The 20,439-nt window shown below is 34.2% G+C and overlaps 2 protein-coding genes across 2 annotated transcripts; both read right to left on the bottom strand.

Moving 5' to 3' along the window:
• Positions 1–13,525: 13,525 nt before the first annotated feature.
• Positions 13,526–14,090, bottom strand: LOC108457056 (photosystem II 5 kDa protein, chloroplastic). The gene has a single exon (XM_017755867.2). The coding sequence runs from the start codon at positions 13,983–13,985 to the stop codon at positions 13,659–13,661; it is 327 nt and encodes a 108-aa protein (XP_017611356.1). The 5' UTR covers positions 13,986–14,090; the 3' UTR covers positions 13,526–13,658.
• On the bottom strand, positions 13,526–16,692 carry LOC108457054 (40S ribosomal protein S2-4-like). Its single transcript, XM_017755866.2, has 2 exons — positions 15,951–16,692; positions 13,526–14,938 (listed from the first exon to the last, which is right to left on the bottom strand). The coding sequence occupies exons 1-2, from the start codon at positions 16,596–16,598 to the stop codon at positions 14,780–14,782; spliced, it is 807 nt and encodes a 268-aa protein (XP_017611355.1). The 5' UTR covers positions 16,599–16,692; the 3' UTR covers positions 13,526–14,779.
• Positions 16,693–20,439: the final 3,747 nt, after the last annotated feature.

Below are 20,439 nucleotides of genomic sequence, written 5' to 3'. Positions count from 1 at the left end.
CTACTTTGAGCATTTTAGGTAATTCCTAGATTTATTTTATTATCCAAGTCATCATGGAATGTCCAATCTTACTTGAATCTAAAGGTAGTTGCCTAATGATGTTATGTGCATGATTTTGGTGAATTTTTCGCATTCTTTTATCATGCTTGTTCATGAGTGGATTCAATAAAGTATGCATCAACTAATTGAGGAAACTTGCTTACTAATGCATCCTAGAGCAGTTGACCAAACTCATTTTAACCACTGCTTCAAAGATTTTAATACTACGTTAGTCGAGTAAATTCTATTTCACTAAATTCCACGCCCTTCAAATGGGAGCCTGGAGTGATTCAACTGTATGAACACCATGGTCTCAACCCAATAAATCCATCCAGATATTTATTTTCGGTTAAATTTTTCCAATTTTTTTGAGGATGAGAATACATAAATAGTTATGAAAATGATTTTTTTCCTTGCCAAGTTCCAAAAGGACAGACTTAGTCTGTTGGGAAGAATTTTTCTTTTTTTTTTTTTAAATCGAATCAATGATCGTATTGTTGTTGGATCAATGGATTTGATTATTTTTTTTTAAATTTAAAATTGAAAAATTAATAAGAATGGGTATATGACTGTTATTCGATCAAGATCCAATTAATTAATATAGGGTTATTATTCCATAAACAAGTAATGGAGTCTTTATGTCTCTTTGAGTGTCATTTGGCGTATTAAAAAAATTTGAGTGAAACACTAATATCGACGGTTGAAAAAAAGGTTAATGAGAAAGTCAAAGTAAATTAAAGGTTTTCTACCCTAAAATACTACCAACTCACGAATAGAGTTTTCACTCAAAAGTCAGACCAAAAACTTTCTGATTTTTGTTCTTTCAATCAGCTTCTTTTTTCGTTCTTTCAATCCTCTCTCTCTATATATACAATCAAACTTGATTTCATACCATCAAAGTTTCTTCTCTTCACAGGGATTAATAACCCAAGTTTACTCCACAAGGTTGCAATAGCAGGTAATACAAATATTCTGATTCTCTCTCTCTCTCTCTCTCTCTCTCTATATATATATATATATATATATGTTTTTATTTATATACACGATCTAGGGTTTAAATATTTGTCATAATTAGAATTAAGGAGGTTCTTATATATATTATGTTATCAGACTAAATTACCGTTACCTTGTTGACATGGATGCTGGTAGCATGTTGTGTCATCTACTCATCTTCCCTTGTAAGGGTTGGTAGCATATTGTTAGTTTTACTGTATTTGTTACAGCCATGATTATCAAGTTAAATGAGGAATTTATTCTAGGTTAATAATAACTACTAGGTAGAGCTAAATAGGAGTTACAGACTACATGCTTTTAATTTGAATATTTCATATTGTGTGATAAGGTAATATTGTTTCTTTTCACTTTAAAGAAGTGCCTCTTGTCATGTGATTTAAATAATTATGTTATTATTTAAGGATTAAAACGTACAACAATTTTGTACAAGATTTGATGGAAACAAATAAAATTGAAGAAGATGAACAGTTGAAGTTATACCAGAATCATATGTTAAAATATTTTCAAAATATATATAATGTTTCAATAATTGCAAATTAACCAAAAGAATAATTATGTTTATGGCTAAAGATACGACTATTCATTTAGGTAATTATATCCTTATAAAGAGATATGGGACCTCTATAAATAGGAGTGAAATTTTATTTGCAGGATACACTAGAAAATACATCAAAAGTTTCTTTATATTTTTCTACCATCTTTTATATTCCTAGATTGTTTTATAAAAAATTACTACAAAAATTCATTATAGAAATTAAGATTCTTGTGGATTGTTTCCGTCAGTACAAAATGTCAACAGTCATTGGATTTCATTGTATTCTCGAAGTTTATTTGTCAATAACTCTTTTGCACACTATAACAAAGTTGAAGGTAATAAAACCTTAAAAAAGTGGCCTTGATACATGCTTTGAAACTTCCTTTAATTTCTCATAAATTTATTTTTATCTCCATTCATCAACACCATATGTTAGTATGAAATTTGAGTCATACCCAACAATGTTATAATAGCTATGTGAGAGTCAAAGGTTTTGGCACATGTAAAAATCAGATTTTTAGATCAAGAACAAATAAAGAAATGACTGCTCAAGAATTTGTTTGTTCGAAAGTTGTGAGGGAAAAAAAAAATTTACTTTGAGAGAGAAGATAGAGTTCATGCAACATCGGAAGAAACAAGAGAAGGTTGTAAGGAAATGATTCTAATATCCAAGAAAGAAGGAAAATGGGTTATTTCTCGATTTCATGCAGAACACAACCATGTACTAGTTTCGCCAAATAGCACAAAATTTATTTATTTATATAGAACACTGTTATGGTGTTTGTTATTACCGATCCGTTACTCGATTATCCAACTAGGACCGACTTGTGGCCTACATAGTTTGCATATGGGAGTTTGTACGTGATGAGTTAGGATCCTCTTGTGAACTAGCACGGGATGGGTTCGCACCATCATGTAGGCGCATCCCCATATTGAGAACACGTGTTAATCTTATAATAGAGTACGTATTGACATACTTAGGATGTCACATTTAAGAATAAAAATCGCATCATATAAATAGAGAATTTAACACCCTTTAGAAGACAGATACACTAACCATTCAACAATAACAAAAAATAAAAAAGATCTCATGCATATTCTTGATGAGTTTGGTATTCATCCAAGTAAGATAGTTTCTGTTCTATCTCATGAATCCGGTGGGCTTGATAATCTTAATATGACTGACCGTGATGTTTTTGGGCTTGATAATCTTAATATGACTGACCGTGATGTTTTTGATTATTTAAGTCGTAAAAGAAAAATGCAATTGGAGAAAGGAGATGCTCAAATCATGTTAGATTATTTTCATAACTGTCAATCAAAAAATCCGGGTCTTTTCTAAGCTATTCAAACCGATGTTGATGGTTGCCTTGCAAATTGTTTTTGGGCAGATGCAAGATCTAGAATGACTTATAAGCATTTTGGTGATGTGGTAGCATTTTATCCTACTTATTTAACGAATAGGATGTTGTTTGTTCCCTTTGCTGGGTAAATCATCATTATCAACCTATTTTATTTGGGTGTGCTTTATTATGAGATGAAATTGAAAAAACATTCATTTGGTTATTAAAGACTTGGCTCGAAGCTATGCATGGATGCCCACCATCAACAATCATCACGGATCATGATGCTGCAATTACAAATGCAGTTGCAAAAGTTGTCTCATACTGCCCACCATTTTTGCATGTGGCATATTGAGAAGAAATTTCCTCAAATTTTGAGTCATGGTTATCATTAGAATGTTGATTTTAAGGAGTTCGATAGTTGCATTCATAATACATTTACACCGGATGAATTTGACTATGCTTGGATCAGAATTATTCCAACATGTAATTTACATAATATTTCATGGTTGGAAAAAATTTACTCTATCCATGAGAAGTGGGTACCAGGTTTTTAACGTAACACATTTCGTGCTGGGATGCCAACAACTCAAAGAACTGAAAGCTTGAATAAGTTCTTCAGGGATTAGGTCAATGTTAGTACTTCAGTGAGTACAAATTTCAAGACTATGAACTCATAACCGATTTTGATAACATTATATCCTATGGGAGCGGAGGCCTCTCAAGTATATACTCGAAAAGTTATTTACATGTTTCAAGATAAGTTAGTTCATGCTCAAGAGTATGTTGTTGATCGTGTTAGTGATGGTTCAAAAGTATACAAGGTGCATGGGTTTAACAAGGAAAAGTCAATGTACATAATAACTGTTTACGTATCATTAAATAAGTGTTTGTAATTGTCACAAGTTTGAATTCATAAGAATTTTATGTTGACATGTGTTAATGATTTTCATAAAGAATAAAAAATACAGAACGTGATTGTTGATAAAGTGAGTGAGCCATCTAGTTTGTGATTTAATAGTGTTATAATACACTCTATAGGACTTTTTGAAAAAGCGTACGATCTTGCAATCCGTGGTATCAAAAGCTTGTTCGATAAACTGGATAATTTAGTCATTGATGAAATTGACGAAGCTAAGAAGTCAAATTCTATTGATGATTCCATAATTATTGAAGACGATATAATTTTGCGAGATCCTGTACATGCTGTCACCAAAGGACATCCTACTTCATTAAGAAAAACAAGTAGCATTGAGGAAAGTAACAAAAAGAGCAAAACATGTTCATTTTGCAATTGCAAATGTCATACAAAGCACACATGTGGCAGGCGTCAACAGCCAAGGTAAGTTATGAAACTTTGTATATTTTTTCCATTGTCTTAGATAAAAATGTTTAATTGGTTTTTGGTTATTGTAGAAGTGAAAACAATTCTATCCCAACTTCTTGCAATGTTGATATCAGTGAAGCTTAATTTCCATTCCTATGGGAAGTTAGTGTTAAAAATAAATATTAAGGGATTTTCAATTTTTGAGGACTCCAAGATTGGTTCAAAGTAAATGGAAGGAAATGAAGAACTTGTTTTTATTGTCCTATTGAAGTTAGACGAGTGAAGGAGATATTTGGAATGGTCTGATGAAATTGAAAAGTAGATAGTTCAATTGTTTAGTGTTTGAAACATTTAATTGCCTATTAGTAGATTGTTCATGTTTAAAATAATGGAGCATTTCATAGACTTCTTGGTTTTGAAGTTAAATGCAAATGATTTATTGATACGAGGCAAAGAGAAAATGGCCATTGTGACTGCCTTAGTATTGTTGGGGAAAATTGTATATTTGACTAACAAAATCTTACCATGAAAAATTGACTAACAAAAAAGAAAGCAAAAACTTTAATTAAAATCCTGCCCTAAGGGAAAAAAGAAGAAGAAAGGAACACCTCTCAATTTGATTCCACCAATCGTACGCAAGGAAAGGTAGAATATTGGCAGGAACTTATTTTGAATGTTGTTACATCCCTCACTACATCTTCACTACATCTTCTGTTCATTTGAATCACTGTGTTATGTGAAAGGAAAAAAAATCTTAATTAATGAGATACAAGCGTTCCATAAACAATTATAAAAAATTCAAGACAATCAAAATATGCAGCAAATAAATATACTTAAAAATTTTAAAAAAGAAACAGGAACTTATGATTCCACAACCTCAGCATACCCAACAAAAGCAACAAACATTACACAAAAGATCTTCATACTATAAACCTCCCTTCCTTGAATTGTAAAAGAACCCTCCAATCTTACCATACCAAATATTATTACGCCTCAACACTTCAACTAGCAAGAGAAGGCAATGTCGAGCCGGCAAATTATCGATTTTGACTAATTCTATCACTCAAATCCTTAGTTTAAGACTCTTCACAAGTGAATTTAAGATAATGCTAAGTATCTTTTTAAATTATTTTATTTTGATAAAATATAAATAAGGTTAATGGTTGAAAAATATCCTATAAATGTATAGTAAAATATTAAAAATAGATGATATGATGATTTTTGAAAGTTGTTTGTAAAATAAAAAATACACTATTAATGTATCAAATACTAACTCCAAAAACAAATGGTATCAATCCAAACCCGCTTGTGAATTTTTTTTTTTACTCTATTAATAATGTATAGAATAATTATCCATAAAATAATAGCCCAAATGTCTATCTTTTCGACATGATGTATAAATACCTAATAAATAGGCTTAACCCAATGTTCTTAGCACTTAAAATTTTCTCATAAGATTTTCTTTTTAAGCAATGTAATATCATTGCAACCTGCTAACAGGAACCGAAAATTGGGAATGAGAAAGGTGATGAAGTTGTGGAGGGTTCCTATGGCTAAGGGATGGAAGAGGGAGGGCAAGAGGATGAAGATGAAGAAAGACAGTTATAAATATTATAAAATGATATTTATTTTATTTGTATTTAATATTTAATATAATTCTTTTATTTAATTAAAATAATTAAAATAGCTAAGTGTAAAAAGCACTATAATTTGAAACCAAATTTTATCAAAGCATTTGATTAAATAATAATTAAAGCATGTTGTATGACCTAAGTGGGGAAAAACGTGTGGCTAGTGATGGAACAGAACTCCTACATCAAAGCAAGTATTATTTTGGCTTCATATGTGGCACCGTTTAAGGAGCAATATATATGAGCCCTCGCCACAATATACATTTTGTGTATCAACAATATTTGAGAACTCACATCCCTCACTTGGTGCTTTGTCATATTTCTTTTAGGTACTTTGAATTTTGAAATTTTATTTTTTTAGTGCTATAATTAATGTTAAAAAAGAATAAATTTATATTTGGCACCTAAAGTTTTTAAAGTTTTTCTTTTAAATTTTTAGAGGATTTATAATTTTAATGATAAATTTAGTAATATTTTTAGTTTAATTTCGTAAACTAATACAAAGTAATATCTAAATATTAATTTAGTAAAAATAAAATTTAATAATTATGATATCTAATACAAATTGTGTATTTAACTTATTTTATTTTTCCTAAATTTTGGTGATTAAGATTATCCCAAAATTAAAAATATTTTTTGAAAAGTAAGCCCCGCATGTGGAACGTGTATATTTTATATAAATATCCCTACCTCGTTATCAACAATTCAGGCTTCACCCTTCTATATTTGTTTCTTTTATGCAAGCTATATATGTATATATTAGTTTTTGAAGGGCTTATCCAACATTGGAACCCCTATTGTAATTATTAACTTGAATTTGCATAATCTCGAATGACATTGTCGTAAACGATGGCACCATTCATCACTTTGCATAATTCTAAATGGCTTCACCATGAATGATAGCACCTTTCCTCAAATTTGCATAATTCTGAGCAGTGTCGATGTGAACAATGGAACCTTTCATCACTTTGTGTAATTTTGAACGGCTTCACTGTGGACGGTGGCACCTCTCCTGTAATTTTTGTAATCTCAAACTGCTCCACCGTGAACGGTGGCCCCATTCATCACTCATGTAATTTCGAATGGTTTCATCGTGAATGGTGGCATCTTTCCTCGATTTTGCGTAATCTTAACGATTTTGCCGTGAATAATGACACCTTTATCACTTTGCGTGATTCTGAACAGCTTTGCCATGAATGGTAGCACCTCTCCTTATATTTATGTAGTCTCGAACAATACCGAACAATTACACCTACTATCATATTTGCATATCCTAAACAGTTACACCTTGTGTAATCTCGAACAACTATATCAAATGATTGCACCTACTATCATGTTTGCATAATCTTGAATGGTTGCCCCTACTATCACAAAACTCATAAAAGGCATAGCTACACATTTACTGTGAAAAAATAAAATAAATAAAATAAAGAACACACAAATTTTACGTGGAAACCCTTTCGGGAAAAAAACCACGGGCAGAGGAGAAGAAAATTCACTATGTCGAAAAATTTGAATCAAATACAAGAGAAATAGACTATGTCTATTTATAGGCTTGCAAAGCCATATTCTAGTAGGATTGAAACACCTTATCCTAATCAATATAAAATAGATGGAGTTTAATAAGGTTTAAAAACTTTATTCTGAAAATAAAATAAAAGAAGTCTAGTTCTATATGGATTTTACTTTTATTTTATTTTCCATCGTATTTTATTTAAATAAGAATTTGGGTCACTTAATTCCAACAATCTCCACCTTGACACAAATTCTTAATGAACAAGTTTTTCATTGCGAACTTTCAATAAACAAGTTCTCCACCTCTTCCATAAAACCCCTTAAGGGTTTAACTTCAATAATGAACACCAACCAAGTCTAAGCAATGCTCAAACTTGGTTATAGGAAGTGACTTAATCATCATATCTGCAGGATTTTCATGAGTACTATAATTTTGCTCACAGCAATATCACCACGAGCAATAATATCACGAACAAAATGATACCGAATATCAATGTGTTTTGTTCTCTCATGAAACATTTGATCTTTTGTAAGAAAGATGGCACTCTGACTGTCACAAAATCTTGTCTTGATTTGAAGGTCTTCATTGAGTTCACTAAATAGTCCCTTCAACCAAATAGCTTCTTTACAAGCCTCAAGAATAGCCATGTACTCAAACTTCAGTGGTAGACAAAGTGACTGTAGTTTGCAAAGTGGCTTTCCAACTAATTGCACAACCTCCGATTGTAAAGACGTAACCTGTGAGAGATCTTCTTCTATCAAGGTCTCCAGTAAAATCAGCATCAACATACCCTATAACTCCATCTTTAGTTCTTCCAAAATGTAAGCAAACATCAGTAGTGCCTCGTAAGTATCTTAAAAATCCACTGAACTGCTTTCCAATGTTATTTGCCGGGATTTGCCATATATCTGCTAACTGCACTGACTGCATATGATAAATTTGGACGTGAACAAACCATAGCATACATGAGAGATCCCACTGCACTAGAGTATGAAACATGTGACATGTACTCAATCTCATCATCTGATTGAGGAGACAAGGCCGATGAAAGTCTGAAATGGGCTGCTAAAGGAGTACTACAGGCTTAGCACTCTGCATATTGAATCTGCAAAGAACTTTCTCAATGTACCCCTTCTAACTTAGGTACAATTTACTTGCTTTTCTATCTCTGAGAATCTTCATACCAAGTATCTTCTTTGCTGGTCCTAAATCTTTCATCTCAAATTCTTCACTTAGTTGGGCTTTAACCTTTCTTATCTCTCCGTTATCTTTTGCTGCTATCAACATGTCATCAACATAAAGAAGTAGATACACAAAAGAACCATCACTGTTTTTCTTAAAGTAAACACAACTGTCTAAACTACTTCTTTTGAAATCATGAGAAGTCATAAAGGAATCAAACCTCTTGTACCACTATCTTGGTGACTGTTTCAAACCGTAAAGGGACTTTCTCAGCAAGCAAACATAGTCCTCTTTTTCTGAGACTATAAAACCCTCTGGTTGTTGCATGTAAATATCTCCCTCAAGTTCTCCATGCAGAAATGCAGTTTTTACATATAACTGCTCAAACTCCAAATCATGCATGGCCACAATACCAAGCAAAGCTCGAATCGAACTATGCTTAACAACTGGAGAGAACACATTGTGAAATCCACTCTTGGAATTTGACTGTAACCCTTTGCAACAAGCCTTACTTTATATCTGGGTTCTTCAACTCCTAGAGTCCCTTCTTTCTTTTTAAACACCCATTTACAACGAACAACCTTTTTACCTTTAGGAAGTTTCACAAGGTCTCACGTTCTGTTTTTGTGGAGTGATTCCATCTCTTCTTGCATAGCAAACATCCATTTTTCTGAGTCTTCACAGCTAACCGCCTCAGAATAATTAGATGGCTCTTGATTCGCATCTATATCTTTAGCCACATTTAAAGCATAAGCAACTAGATCAACCTTGGTATACTTCTTTGGAGGTTTAATTTCTCCTCTAATTCTGTTTTTGGCGATAGAGTATGGTGGTGAAGAAGCAACTCTATTCTCAATTTTTGTTCTGACTTGAGGAGTTGACTCAGATTAACTCGATGCTCCACCGCTTTTGATTTTCTTTATTGGAAGAGTCTTTAAGAGATAAGTTAGGTAGCATAGCGCTTTCATAAAAAACAACATCTCTGCTAATCACAACTTTTCTATTTTCAGGACACCATAACTTATACCCTTTTACACCAGCTTTATAACTAAGAAAAATGCATCAATAGATCTCGGTTCCAATTTTCCATTATCAACATGAGCATAGGCAGGACACCTAAAAATCTTTAAATCAGAATAATTAGCAGGATTACCAGACCATACCTCTTGTGGAGTCTTTTTCTCAATGGCAACGGATGGAGATCGGTTGATCAAAAAACATGCAGTAGAGGCCGCTTCTGCCCAAAATGCCTTCGGTAAGTTGGCATTTGACAACATACATCGAACCTTCTCCATGATCGTTCTGTTCATTCGTTCTACAAAGCCGTTTTGCTGTGGAGTATGACGAACTGTCAAGTGTCTTATGATCCCTTCTGACTTGCACAATCTATTAAACTCATCAGAACAAAACTCTAAGCCATTGTTTGTGCGGAGGTATTTTATCTGTTTTCCCTTCTGTTTTTCAATCATAATTTTCCAAGACTTAAATGTGGAAAACACATCGCTTTTCTGCTTCAGGAAAAACACCCAAACTTTTCTGGAAAAATCATCAATAAAGGTTAGTATATAATTAGCTCCACCTCTCAAAGGCACTCTAGATGGCCCCCACAGACCAGAATGAATATACTCCAACGTTCCTTTCGTGTTATGGATTCCTCTAGTGAATCGAACTCTCTTTTGCTTCCTAAAAACACAGTGCTCACAGAAATTCAGTTTGCAAGTTCCTTGCCCATTAAGAAGCCCTCTTTTGCTTAATTCTGCCATGCCATTCTCACTCATATGCCCTAGGCACATATGCCAAAGTTTAGTAATATCATCATCTGACAAGGAAGAGGAAGCGACAGCTGCATCACCAGTAATAGTAGAACCTTGTAAAACATATAACTTGGTAATCTTTCTCTGCCCTTTCATCACAAAAAGAGACCCTTTGGAAATCTTTAAAACCCCACTTTCAGCTGTGTATCTGTACCCTTTTGAATCAAGAGTACTCAACGAAATTAAATTTCTTTTCAATTCTGGAACATGCCGCACGTCACTAAGTGTTCTGACAACTCCATCAAACATCTTAACTTTAATTATTCCAACGCCTGCGATTTTACATGAAGCATGATTTCCCATCAAAACAACACCTTCAGATATTGTTTCGTAAGTTGTAAACCAATCCCGATTGGGACTCATGTGGAAGGTGCAGCCTGAATCAAGTATCCACTCCTCGCTTACTTTAGAATCATTGACAGAAACGACTAGAAGTTCACCATCGCTGTAGTCTTCTACAACATCAACTTCACCGGAATTTTCTGGTTGTTTTCCCTTTTGATTCGCAGCCTCTGTTTTAATCTTATTTTGTAGCTTATAGCACTCAGATTTAATGTGCCCTTTCTTCTTGCAGAAGTTGCAAGTTTTACCTCTGTTTGAAGACTTCGATCTACCCTTAGATTTACCACGAGGATTCCGTTCCTGTGTCCTACCACGATCATCATCAGCATTCTGATCTTGTCTCCCACGAACAATGAGACCCTCTTCCTGAGAGTCGGGTTTAACCACAAGATGCTTCATCTTATCATACGAGGTTAAAGAATCATAAACCTCATCAACTGTGAGAGACTCGCGGCTATATAAAATCGTGTCTCTAAAGGTTGAATAAGACGGGGGCAACGAACAAAGTAGAATCAACCCTAGATCTTCCTTATCATACTGAACCTCCATAGCCTCCAAGTTTGAGAGAATTTCTTTAAACACTGTTAAGTGTTCGTGTACAGACGCACCTTCCTCTAAACGATGAGCATAAAGACACTGCTTCATATGCAACTTGCTTGTTAGAGTTTTCGACATACATATTTGTTTTAGCATCTTCCATAATGCAGCGGCAGTTTTCTCTTTCATCACATCCTGCAAAATTTCGTTGGACAAATGCAGATGTAATTGTGTTAATGCCTTTCGATCCTTACGCTTCTTCTCTTCATCTGTTAATGTCGAAGGCATCTTATCTATCCTAGCAGGCATCCTCCAGATCCATCTGCAAGAACCGCTTGCATCTTAATTTGCCACAACGTAAATCTGGTGTTGCGATCCAACAGCGAAATTTCATACTTCAAAGACGCCATTACCGTGATTGAGATGAATAACCTGAAAGCTCTAATACCAATTTGTGAAAAAATAAAATAAAATCAAATAAATAAAATAAAGAACACACAAATTTTACGTGGAAACCCTTTCGGGAAAAAAACCACGGGCAGAGGAGAAGAAAATTCACTATGTCGAAAAATTTGAATCAAATACAAGAGGAATAGACTATGTCTATTTATAGGCTTGCAAAGCCATATTCTAGTAGGATTGAAACACCTTATCCTAATCAATATAAAATAGATGGAGTTTAATAAGGTTTAAAAACCTTATTCTGAAAATAAAATAAAAGAAGTCTAGTTCTATATGGATTTTACTTTTATTTTATTTTCCATCGTATTTTATTTAAATACGAATTTGGGTCACTTAATTCTAACATTTACTAATATTTATTCTCCTTTAAAAGCAAGCCTAATTGTAAACGTTTCTTATTCAATGAAGTTGTCAAAGTGAGCAATCAAAGTTGTCATTCATTAAAAAGTTTAGCAAATTCAAGCCCTAGTAAAATCAATGAATAAGGCTAAAATGTATTACTTGTGTGCATAAACATCAAGGAAACAAAACAATTTATATTGAGAATAATATGTTCTCATTCAAATAAATCTAAAAATTACAAAATACAAGCAAAAACGAAAATACAAAAAACTCCTCGCCTAAGCCCATTTAGGTTCTAAGTTTTCAAAGGGTACAGAGCTAGTCACTTTATAACTTTCCCTTCGATTCTAAAGGAGGCAATTGTTATGCCACCTTTCGCTACCCACCAAGATAACCCCTCACTGGGCAGTCTCCGACAGTACCCCTCATCCAATTGTTATGCCACCCTTCACTACCCATCAAGACAACCCCTTACTAGGCACCCTTTGAAAGAACCCCTTATCCAAGGACAAGTGGGATCGTCTAACACCTGACACTCTAAGGATAGCAGTGTTAAACAGGACAACCTATGACACAAGTAGGACTATGCAATGCATATCATAACAATAATGAACCTACAACAGCAATGCTTGTTGAGCACCTTACCTCTGACACGTAGTTAAGTTGACATGTAGATTGCATGAATGCTTTGTTGTCATGTGTTAGCATTTCATTGGATGAAAATAACAACTAATGCTTGCTATTGAAGTAACATGTTTGAAGGTTTAAACTTTTATGTCAAATTGATATTTTTTTATGATATTTTTTTATTATGTATTTTATGTATTACATTGTAAGATGTGTAGTACAAACTTTAATGTTTCAAGCTAACCAAGAAAGGTGAACATAGAGACATAACAAGAGGCACATAAGGAAAGGGGACACGAAGTAACTAATTTAAAAGTTTATTCAACAGTATGATAATAAAAATATTTTTTTTATACAATATATATTTCTATTTATAATTGCTTCTTAACTTTTAAATTAGATGAGAAACATGTTTAAGTATATTTAAATTCATGTTTTTAATTACTACAATAATAATTATACTAATTGAACAATGTTTGATAAAAAAAAGTTTCTTGAACCCAAACTAAACCTAAAATCTTACTTTAATGGTCTTTCCTAGACTTCAATTTGAGAACATTTTGGCTCTATCAATTACTTTGAAGATCCAAATTGTCATCTAATTTGCCTCCGAAGTTGTCAAAAAAAAATTTCCACCATAACAATCAAACCATACTTTTAATACTCTCAGCCAGCCTCCACAACAATTAATACAAGTTTAAGAGGCTATCCAAATTAAGGTAACAAACATGTCCCAACACAAACAAATGGCTGCTTCAAAATGCCAAGATTTTAGTAATTGTCACAAAATAATTAGAACCTGAGGCAGTAGAAATTGAAAAGGGAGAGGAATATATTTATATATATAAAATAAGGATTCTCCAATAAAAAAGAGATGCCAGTGTTCATACAATTCAGTACATGAATCTCACATACAAATCCACATTAGATACAGAGAAACTTAAGGTTCAGTTCCGACAGATTCTAGCAGTAGGCATTGTGACACAAATAGGAGCATATTTTTTCTTAGCTTCAGCCGTCCCACGTTTAGGCTCTTCTTCTCCCATCGCAACATTTGCAACAGAGCAAGCGGCAGCGGCAGCAGCTGCAAAGATCAATTCCCTCCTCCCATTGCTGCCTTCTTGCTTCATTATTTCCAAGCTGGCCTTGTCTCCTTGGTCGGCGCTGGTCGCCTTGGCCACAATCGCACCTCTGCGAGCAGCTCTTGAAGGAAGTCTAGTCAAACTGGAGCTTGAGCTCGGAAGGAGAGAGGCTGTCATGCTCATTGAAGCCATGTCCGTCTGTGGTATCAAGGGGCGCAGACTCTTTTTAGGTTTGCTTGTGATTGATGAGAAAGCTGGAGTAGTTGTTGATTATATTATTAGTTAGTCGTGGAATAAGCATTGTTGGTAACCCCTTTATCCATTTCCTTATCCAAAGAAATGCTGCGACAAATGGGTCATTGCCCCGTGTTGCTTTATCTGCAATCTCTTTTGCTTAGTCGTGCTTTATGGATGCCCTTGAAAGCGACCTTTATCGAGTGCCTAATTTGTGAAGCTCATGAGTTTGGCCCAAAGTACCAGATGGATCTATGTTGTATCCGGACGTTTCATGGCAATTTTAGAGAGAAAAACTAAAAGGTGCCTTGAAATATCTCAACAACATAAGCTATAAATTCGGCAGTTCAAAAACCTTTTACCCTAGCTCAAACCAGCTATATCACTAGATATCAATTTCATTAGGCAACTAGCTGTCAAAACTTGTTAACTCAGCATGTTGATCCTTCCGAAGGAGATGCTATCAATGAATTACAAGCACCATACTCAACTGGGCTTCTTTTTCTTTTATTATAAGCAAATGTTATTTGTGGGTTTAATTCATCTCATAATATGCATACGCTGAGAAGGCAAGACATAACTCATATATGAACCATAAGCTTTGAATAAAATCCGGATTGATTAAAACAAAACTTGAGCTTAAATTTCTTATGACAACCGAAGAAGCAAAGAAGTGAACATAGGCATTGTCTTGATAGGCAAAAAAGAAGTTGATATTACTACCCTAGGCACTAAAGCCCTCTTAATCACCATCACACATCCACCCTCTCTGCATCTTCAAGTACAAGAGTCTTCGCTGGCTTTCCCAACAGATCAGTATACTCCTGGAAAGGAGACCTTGTGAAACGAGTCTCCTTCCAGAAATCAGGAGTCAAGAAGCCGTAGGTTTTCAATAGACACTCAAAGGTGGCCTGCATTTTATATTCCAAAATCAACGCATAATCAGACATCACCAATAACTCAACCATCCATCTTTAAAACACATCTTAAACAGCTATCTAGAACCGAAAACAGGCTGATTTCACAATAATCAAATACAAATAACTTCAAGAATAGTTAACAATTTACAAACATATAGCCAAGCATATAGCCAAAACACTCCTCCCACACACACTACCACAAACAAAATATTTCATTGCAAATAGTATGGAAAACCATACATTCAACATCAATTATAAAGGTGCTGCATCAACAATTGGTATAGAATTTACAACCACAACAATGTAGGGGATTTCAAGACATCAAAGAATATATTGTAAGAAAAATATACAACCTCCAACCAAACTACTGTGCCCTACACAACAATTGCAAATCATGAGGAAAGGACTCAAATCATTGGTAGGAACATTCAATAAGATTGGCCAGTCTTACAAATAGTCATGTACGCATGTCCACACCCAAATACAGATATTATCAAACCGTTGACTATGATACAATACAGCCAGTGTAAGTTCCTTAGAGAATTAAATTACTCAACTCTTAAGATATCTGCAAAATTCTTAACCATGCATCAATTACCAATTAAAAGATGAAATATGTTTCGACTAAATCAGCATTTAAGAACCATGGGAACAATTAAAAACCAAAAATATTTGATCACTCGTAAATAATCAATATCCCAAATTTAGATACAGACAATGTAACAGTAACCACTATCAGTGGAATAGTCAACAATTTCTATCGAATTAATAACCTACATCCCAAATCAAACACATTTGATCAAATAACAAGTAAAGAATCTTGGTACCTAAATAAAAAGTCAACAAATCACTGATAAGCATGGAAGAATTAGAAAAATAAAAAAATTGCTCAAACAATAAAAACCCATTTCCAAATAAATACAAACAAATCCAAAATCAATAGTAAATAACAACAGAAGCCAAGAATTTTTTTTAAAAAAAATACTATTAAGAAAGGCAATACCTTAACGAAGTTACCAAGCGTCTTAGTAGAACCCCTAGAAGAAGTAAAAACATCCTCAATTCCAGCAAACTGGAGCACCTTCTTGGGCACCCTAGCGGCCACAATACCGGCACCTCTCGGAGCGGGCACCATCCTAACAGTGACAGACCCACATTTCCCAGTAACTTTGCAGGGTACTGTGTGAGGCTTTCCAATCTTATTCCCCCAATACCCTCTTCTCACCGGTATAACCGACAATTTCGCCAATATTATCGCCCCTCTTATAGCCGTTGCGACTTCTTTGCTACACTTAACTCCCAAGCCGACGTGCCCATTTCCGTCGCCAACGACTACGAAGGCCTTGAAACGGGTACGTTGCCCGGCACGGGTTTGTTTCTGGACTGGAGTGATCTTCATGACCTCATCTTTCAATGAAGGGCCAACGAGTTGGTCGATGATTTGGTACTCTTTGATGGGGAGGGAGTGGAGGTATATTTGCTCAAGGGACGTGATTTTTCCAGTTTTTACCAAACGCCCAAGCTTAGTTACGGGCACCCATTTCTCTTCTTCCTCTCTGCGGCCACGACGCCTTCCTCTTGGGCCACGGTCGGATCTTCCACCAAAGCCACGCCTGAAAGCTCCACGCTCTCCTCCGCCTCTTTCTGCCATTTTGCTATTGGTTTGTATGTGTTTACAAGAGCGAGGGTTTCCTGTCCAACTAAAAGCGGCGATGATAGCAAGACTTATATTTAACAAGATTCTGAATCTAGGGTTTTAAGAAATGGCTTTCTTTTGATTTTGTTGGTTTTGGGCTAAGCAAAAATGGAATGCTGTTATGATCCAACCCAAAATAACAGTTTACTGCCCAATTACTCTTGGATTAAGCTATACTATTGAACATAGAAGCATTTTGGACTAAATTAAATAGGCTTAATCATTGGATTGGCCCAACTTTTTAGTCGTTATTCATATAAGAACCAAATATTTTTATAAAAGTACTTAAAAGAAAGTCAAACATTTTAAAATAGTCAAATAAGGGTCAAATACTTAAATAATAGCTTTTCAAATGTCATATATATTAGGTTTCAAATTATTTTTTTTTATTTCTTTATTTTCATTTCAAGTAATATCTTATTTAGTTGTCATGTGTTCTATTCTAAACACATCAACATTCACTTAATTTTTACTAAAAATTGAGCTGATATGTATGAAAAGCCTTTATTTAAATACTTTTGTAAAGGTTGACCTTTATAATACAGCAATCCCTAAAATGTTGGGCCCTCATTAAATATTCAAAATATCGTATAAAAGTAGGTTAGGTCTCAGTGAGATTTTTAATTTTTATTTATTTTCAAATTCAAACTTCTTTCTTTTTAATTATCTAATTCTAATTCTAATTTAATCATGCCTTAGTTTGATCTAAATTTATTCTATTGAATTTTCTAGAAATATTAATCTAATTTGTCTCAACCTAAATAATTATTTAGTAATTTTATATATTAAAATTGGTATATTTTTATTTTTAAAAATCAGAATAAATTAATAGTGATAAACTTGTAAATATATAACATTATTGTTGAGAATAGATTCGAAGGATCAATAACTTAAGGATGTTGTGAAGGGTGAGACCCTTTACCCTATGGTGAAATTGTTTATCATTTCATTTACACGATTTTGATACAATTACCGCTTCAGTCTTCAACACCATCACCTCAAAAGGTATATACCATTTAAAGATTCACAAACTTATAAATTTTGACTCAATTTTCTCTCCACAATATCATATTCTTATACTAATTCTTCAAAAGAATATTAAAATCCAATTTTAGTGTTATTATTATCTTTTTAAAATGAAATGATAAATTTAAAAGTGAATTCCATCTAATAAGTACTTAAAGCTTTAGTATTCATTAAACAAAACTTAAGCATTTATTATTTTCAATTAAATAATAAAATAAAAGTAATTTTATGCTTTGTTTTATTATTATTATTATGTATGGATAAAACGTCAAAAAGATTAATCATAACAAAGCCTTTGTTTAGCCACTTGACTAATATCATTGTATAAAAGCTTAAGCATAACAAAGCCTTTATAGGTGTAGACAGAGCTTGTTTGGCCAAGGCGTCCAAAACAGCATTACACTCCCTGTAAGAATGCTTAACGTGCACATCCTAATCTCTCTTTAACCAGGATCGTATTCTTTTCACATGAGTATGTGTCATCCTACACCTGCTGCTATCAAACAGTCTTATCACCTCTACATTATTTGTTTCCAAAATGGCCTTCCTAATACCAAGGTACCATGCATAACGTAGACCTTCCAAGATACCTCAAAGCTCGGTTTCAAATGCTGAACAGACCCAATATGTCGAGCAAAACCCAAACACCACATTCCTTTGTCATCTCGAATTATGCATCCAGCAAACATCCATCGACTGTCGAAAAGCACCATCAACATTGATCTTATACCAACTGGATGGTAGGAAACTCCACTTCACCCATCACACCTGTTCCGAAGCTTGTTTAACAAGTGTACAACAGTTCATCGAGGCTATTTTAATTACTTGCATGCTCATTTACTCAATTCAAACACACCCTCTGTCTCAATGAAGGTTGGTTAAAAAATACGTGTACACCTCCTCTTCCATAACCCCCAGCAAATGAAACTAAACAGAGTTTCCCAGTTATTTATGTTTGTGAAATAAGCTGGATTACTTACATTGATCATGACCTATCTCATAGTATTTAGCATAAAAAAATCATCAACCTTTTCTAACTTCAGATGGCTCGATCATAGCCCCAACATATATGAACAGAAATGTAACACACTATCAATGTCTTCTATCACGTCACCAAAAGAAACTTAGTTCGCGTCATTGGTTAATTTCCTTCGCATTCTTTCCAAATTCGTAAGTATTTCCCCTTTACAAACAAGCCATAAGAAGTTACGTACCCTTTGAGGTCCTAGATATTTCTTAATGAGCTTCCAAATCCGTTTACTTAGGTCCCCCACTCTTGATGAAGCTAGAGCTTTATAGGCAGATTTGACTGTAAATTTCCATTTTTCCATCCAAATCCAACCTGGAGAATCAGCCCCATCACTACCATTGGGAGGTAAAATCGTTGTTATCTTTAACAAAATTTCTTGTGGAAACAAAGCTTGAAATGTAGTCCAATTCCACTCTTCATTTGTTGCGACCATTGAAGAGACGGTAGTGAAATTTTCAGGAAGTGATCGACTGTAATAATAATTCAAAGGAAACTAATGTAACCTCAAATCTGAGATAAGAAGAAAGTAGATAAAAGAAGAAGAACAGTGAGCAAAGAGAGATTTCTGCAATTTCCTTGTGTGATTTCATAAACGTTTTTCCCTTACAACCAATGCTTAAAAAGGAAAATAAAGAAAGGTTAAATGTGGCAAATTCAGTTGTAACAATACTCACCGTTTAATTAAAGTCCCTAAGCACCGTTTTGCTAAATTATTCTCAATGTTAAATGCACCGTTTTACTTAAGTTAAACTTACCGTTTTAAGACCCTTTTACTCTTTATTTTCCTACTTAGCTTTTCACCCCATAGCAAGTACTGCCTCCCAAGAAAAGGATCCTTGACCTCAAGGATGAAAGTGGGGAAATTTGGCTTGAAAGATTCCCATGTTGCGTTTTCGAGAAAAGAGACAATCCATTCCACCAAAACTTCAATAACAGCTTAGTTCCCCTTCTTAACTATTCTTCTATCCACAATTCTAACTAGTTCTTTTTGTAATGCTCCATGAGCATCAACCAAGGGTAGTTGAGCTTAAGTAGGAGCTGACCAAGAGACGTGAAATGTTGGATGAATACAGGAGCTTGGGGGCAATTGAAGAGTATACGCTACTTCCCCCACTTTCTTAAACATAGGAAAGGGTCTATAGTACTTAAGAGATATTTTTTTATAAAGAACCTTCCTAATTGTCTGTGGCTTATAAGGTTGTAGTCGCAACTATACCAAATCACCAACATGGAAACTCCTCTCAGATCGATGTATGTCAGCTAACTACTTTATATGAGACTGAGCTCTTTTGAGATGAAATTGCAACAGCTTCTTAGCCGACTCTCGAGCCTGCAGTCTCTTGTCAACCATTGCCACTGATGAGATCCATGCTAAGTAAGGCATGTGTTGAGGTGGTGGTTGCCCATACAAAGCTTCATGTAGGCTGAGCTGAATGGAGGAATGAAAAGAGGAGTTATACCACTACTCTGCGAGGGGTAACCAACTAAACCAATTTGCAGGTGTCTCTTTGGTCATGCATCTTAGATAATTCTCAAGACGCCGATTTAGCACCTCTATTTAACCATTCGTTTAAGGATGGTATGTTGTGGACAACAGGAGTGTAATACCCCTAACCCGTATCCATTGTCAAAACAGGGTTTCAGAGCATTACTAGAATTTGCAAATCACCTAAAAAAAATTAAATACTTACCGATTCAATGCATCATATAAATAAATATATTACCATTCAATCAACAGCT

The sequence above is a fragment of the Gossypium arboreum genome, chromosome 9 (assembly GCF_025698485.1).
Source record: "Gossypium arboreum isolate Shixiya-1 chromosome 9, ASM2569848v2, whole genome shotgun sequence".
NCBI classification, from domain to species: domain Eukaryota; kingdom Viridiplantae; phylum Streptophyta; class Magnoliopsida; order Malvales; family Malvaceae; genus Gossypium; species Gossypium arboreum.
Note: the sequence above shows the minus strand (reverse complement) of the source record. Positions and strands in the feature narration are given on the sequence as shown.

Excerpts from the sequence above, each read along its gene's own strand:
- LOC108457056 (XM_017755867.2), bottom strand. The coding sequence starts at position 13,985 with ATGGCTTCAATGAGCATGACAGCCTCTCTCCTTCCGAGCTCAAGCTCC.
- LOC108457054 (XM_017755866.2), bottom strand. The coding sequence starts at position 16,598 with ATGGCAGAAAGAGGCGGAGGAGAGCGTGGAGCTTTCAGGCGTGGCTTT. Across the intron at positions 14,939-15,950 it reads CGCTTGGTAACTTCGTTAAG|GCCACCTTTGAGTGTCTATT; the intron begins GTATTGCCTTTC and ends TATAAAATGCAG.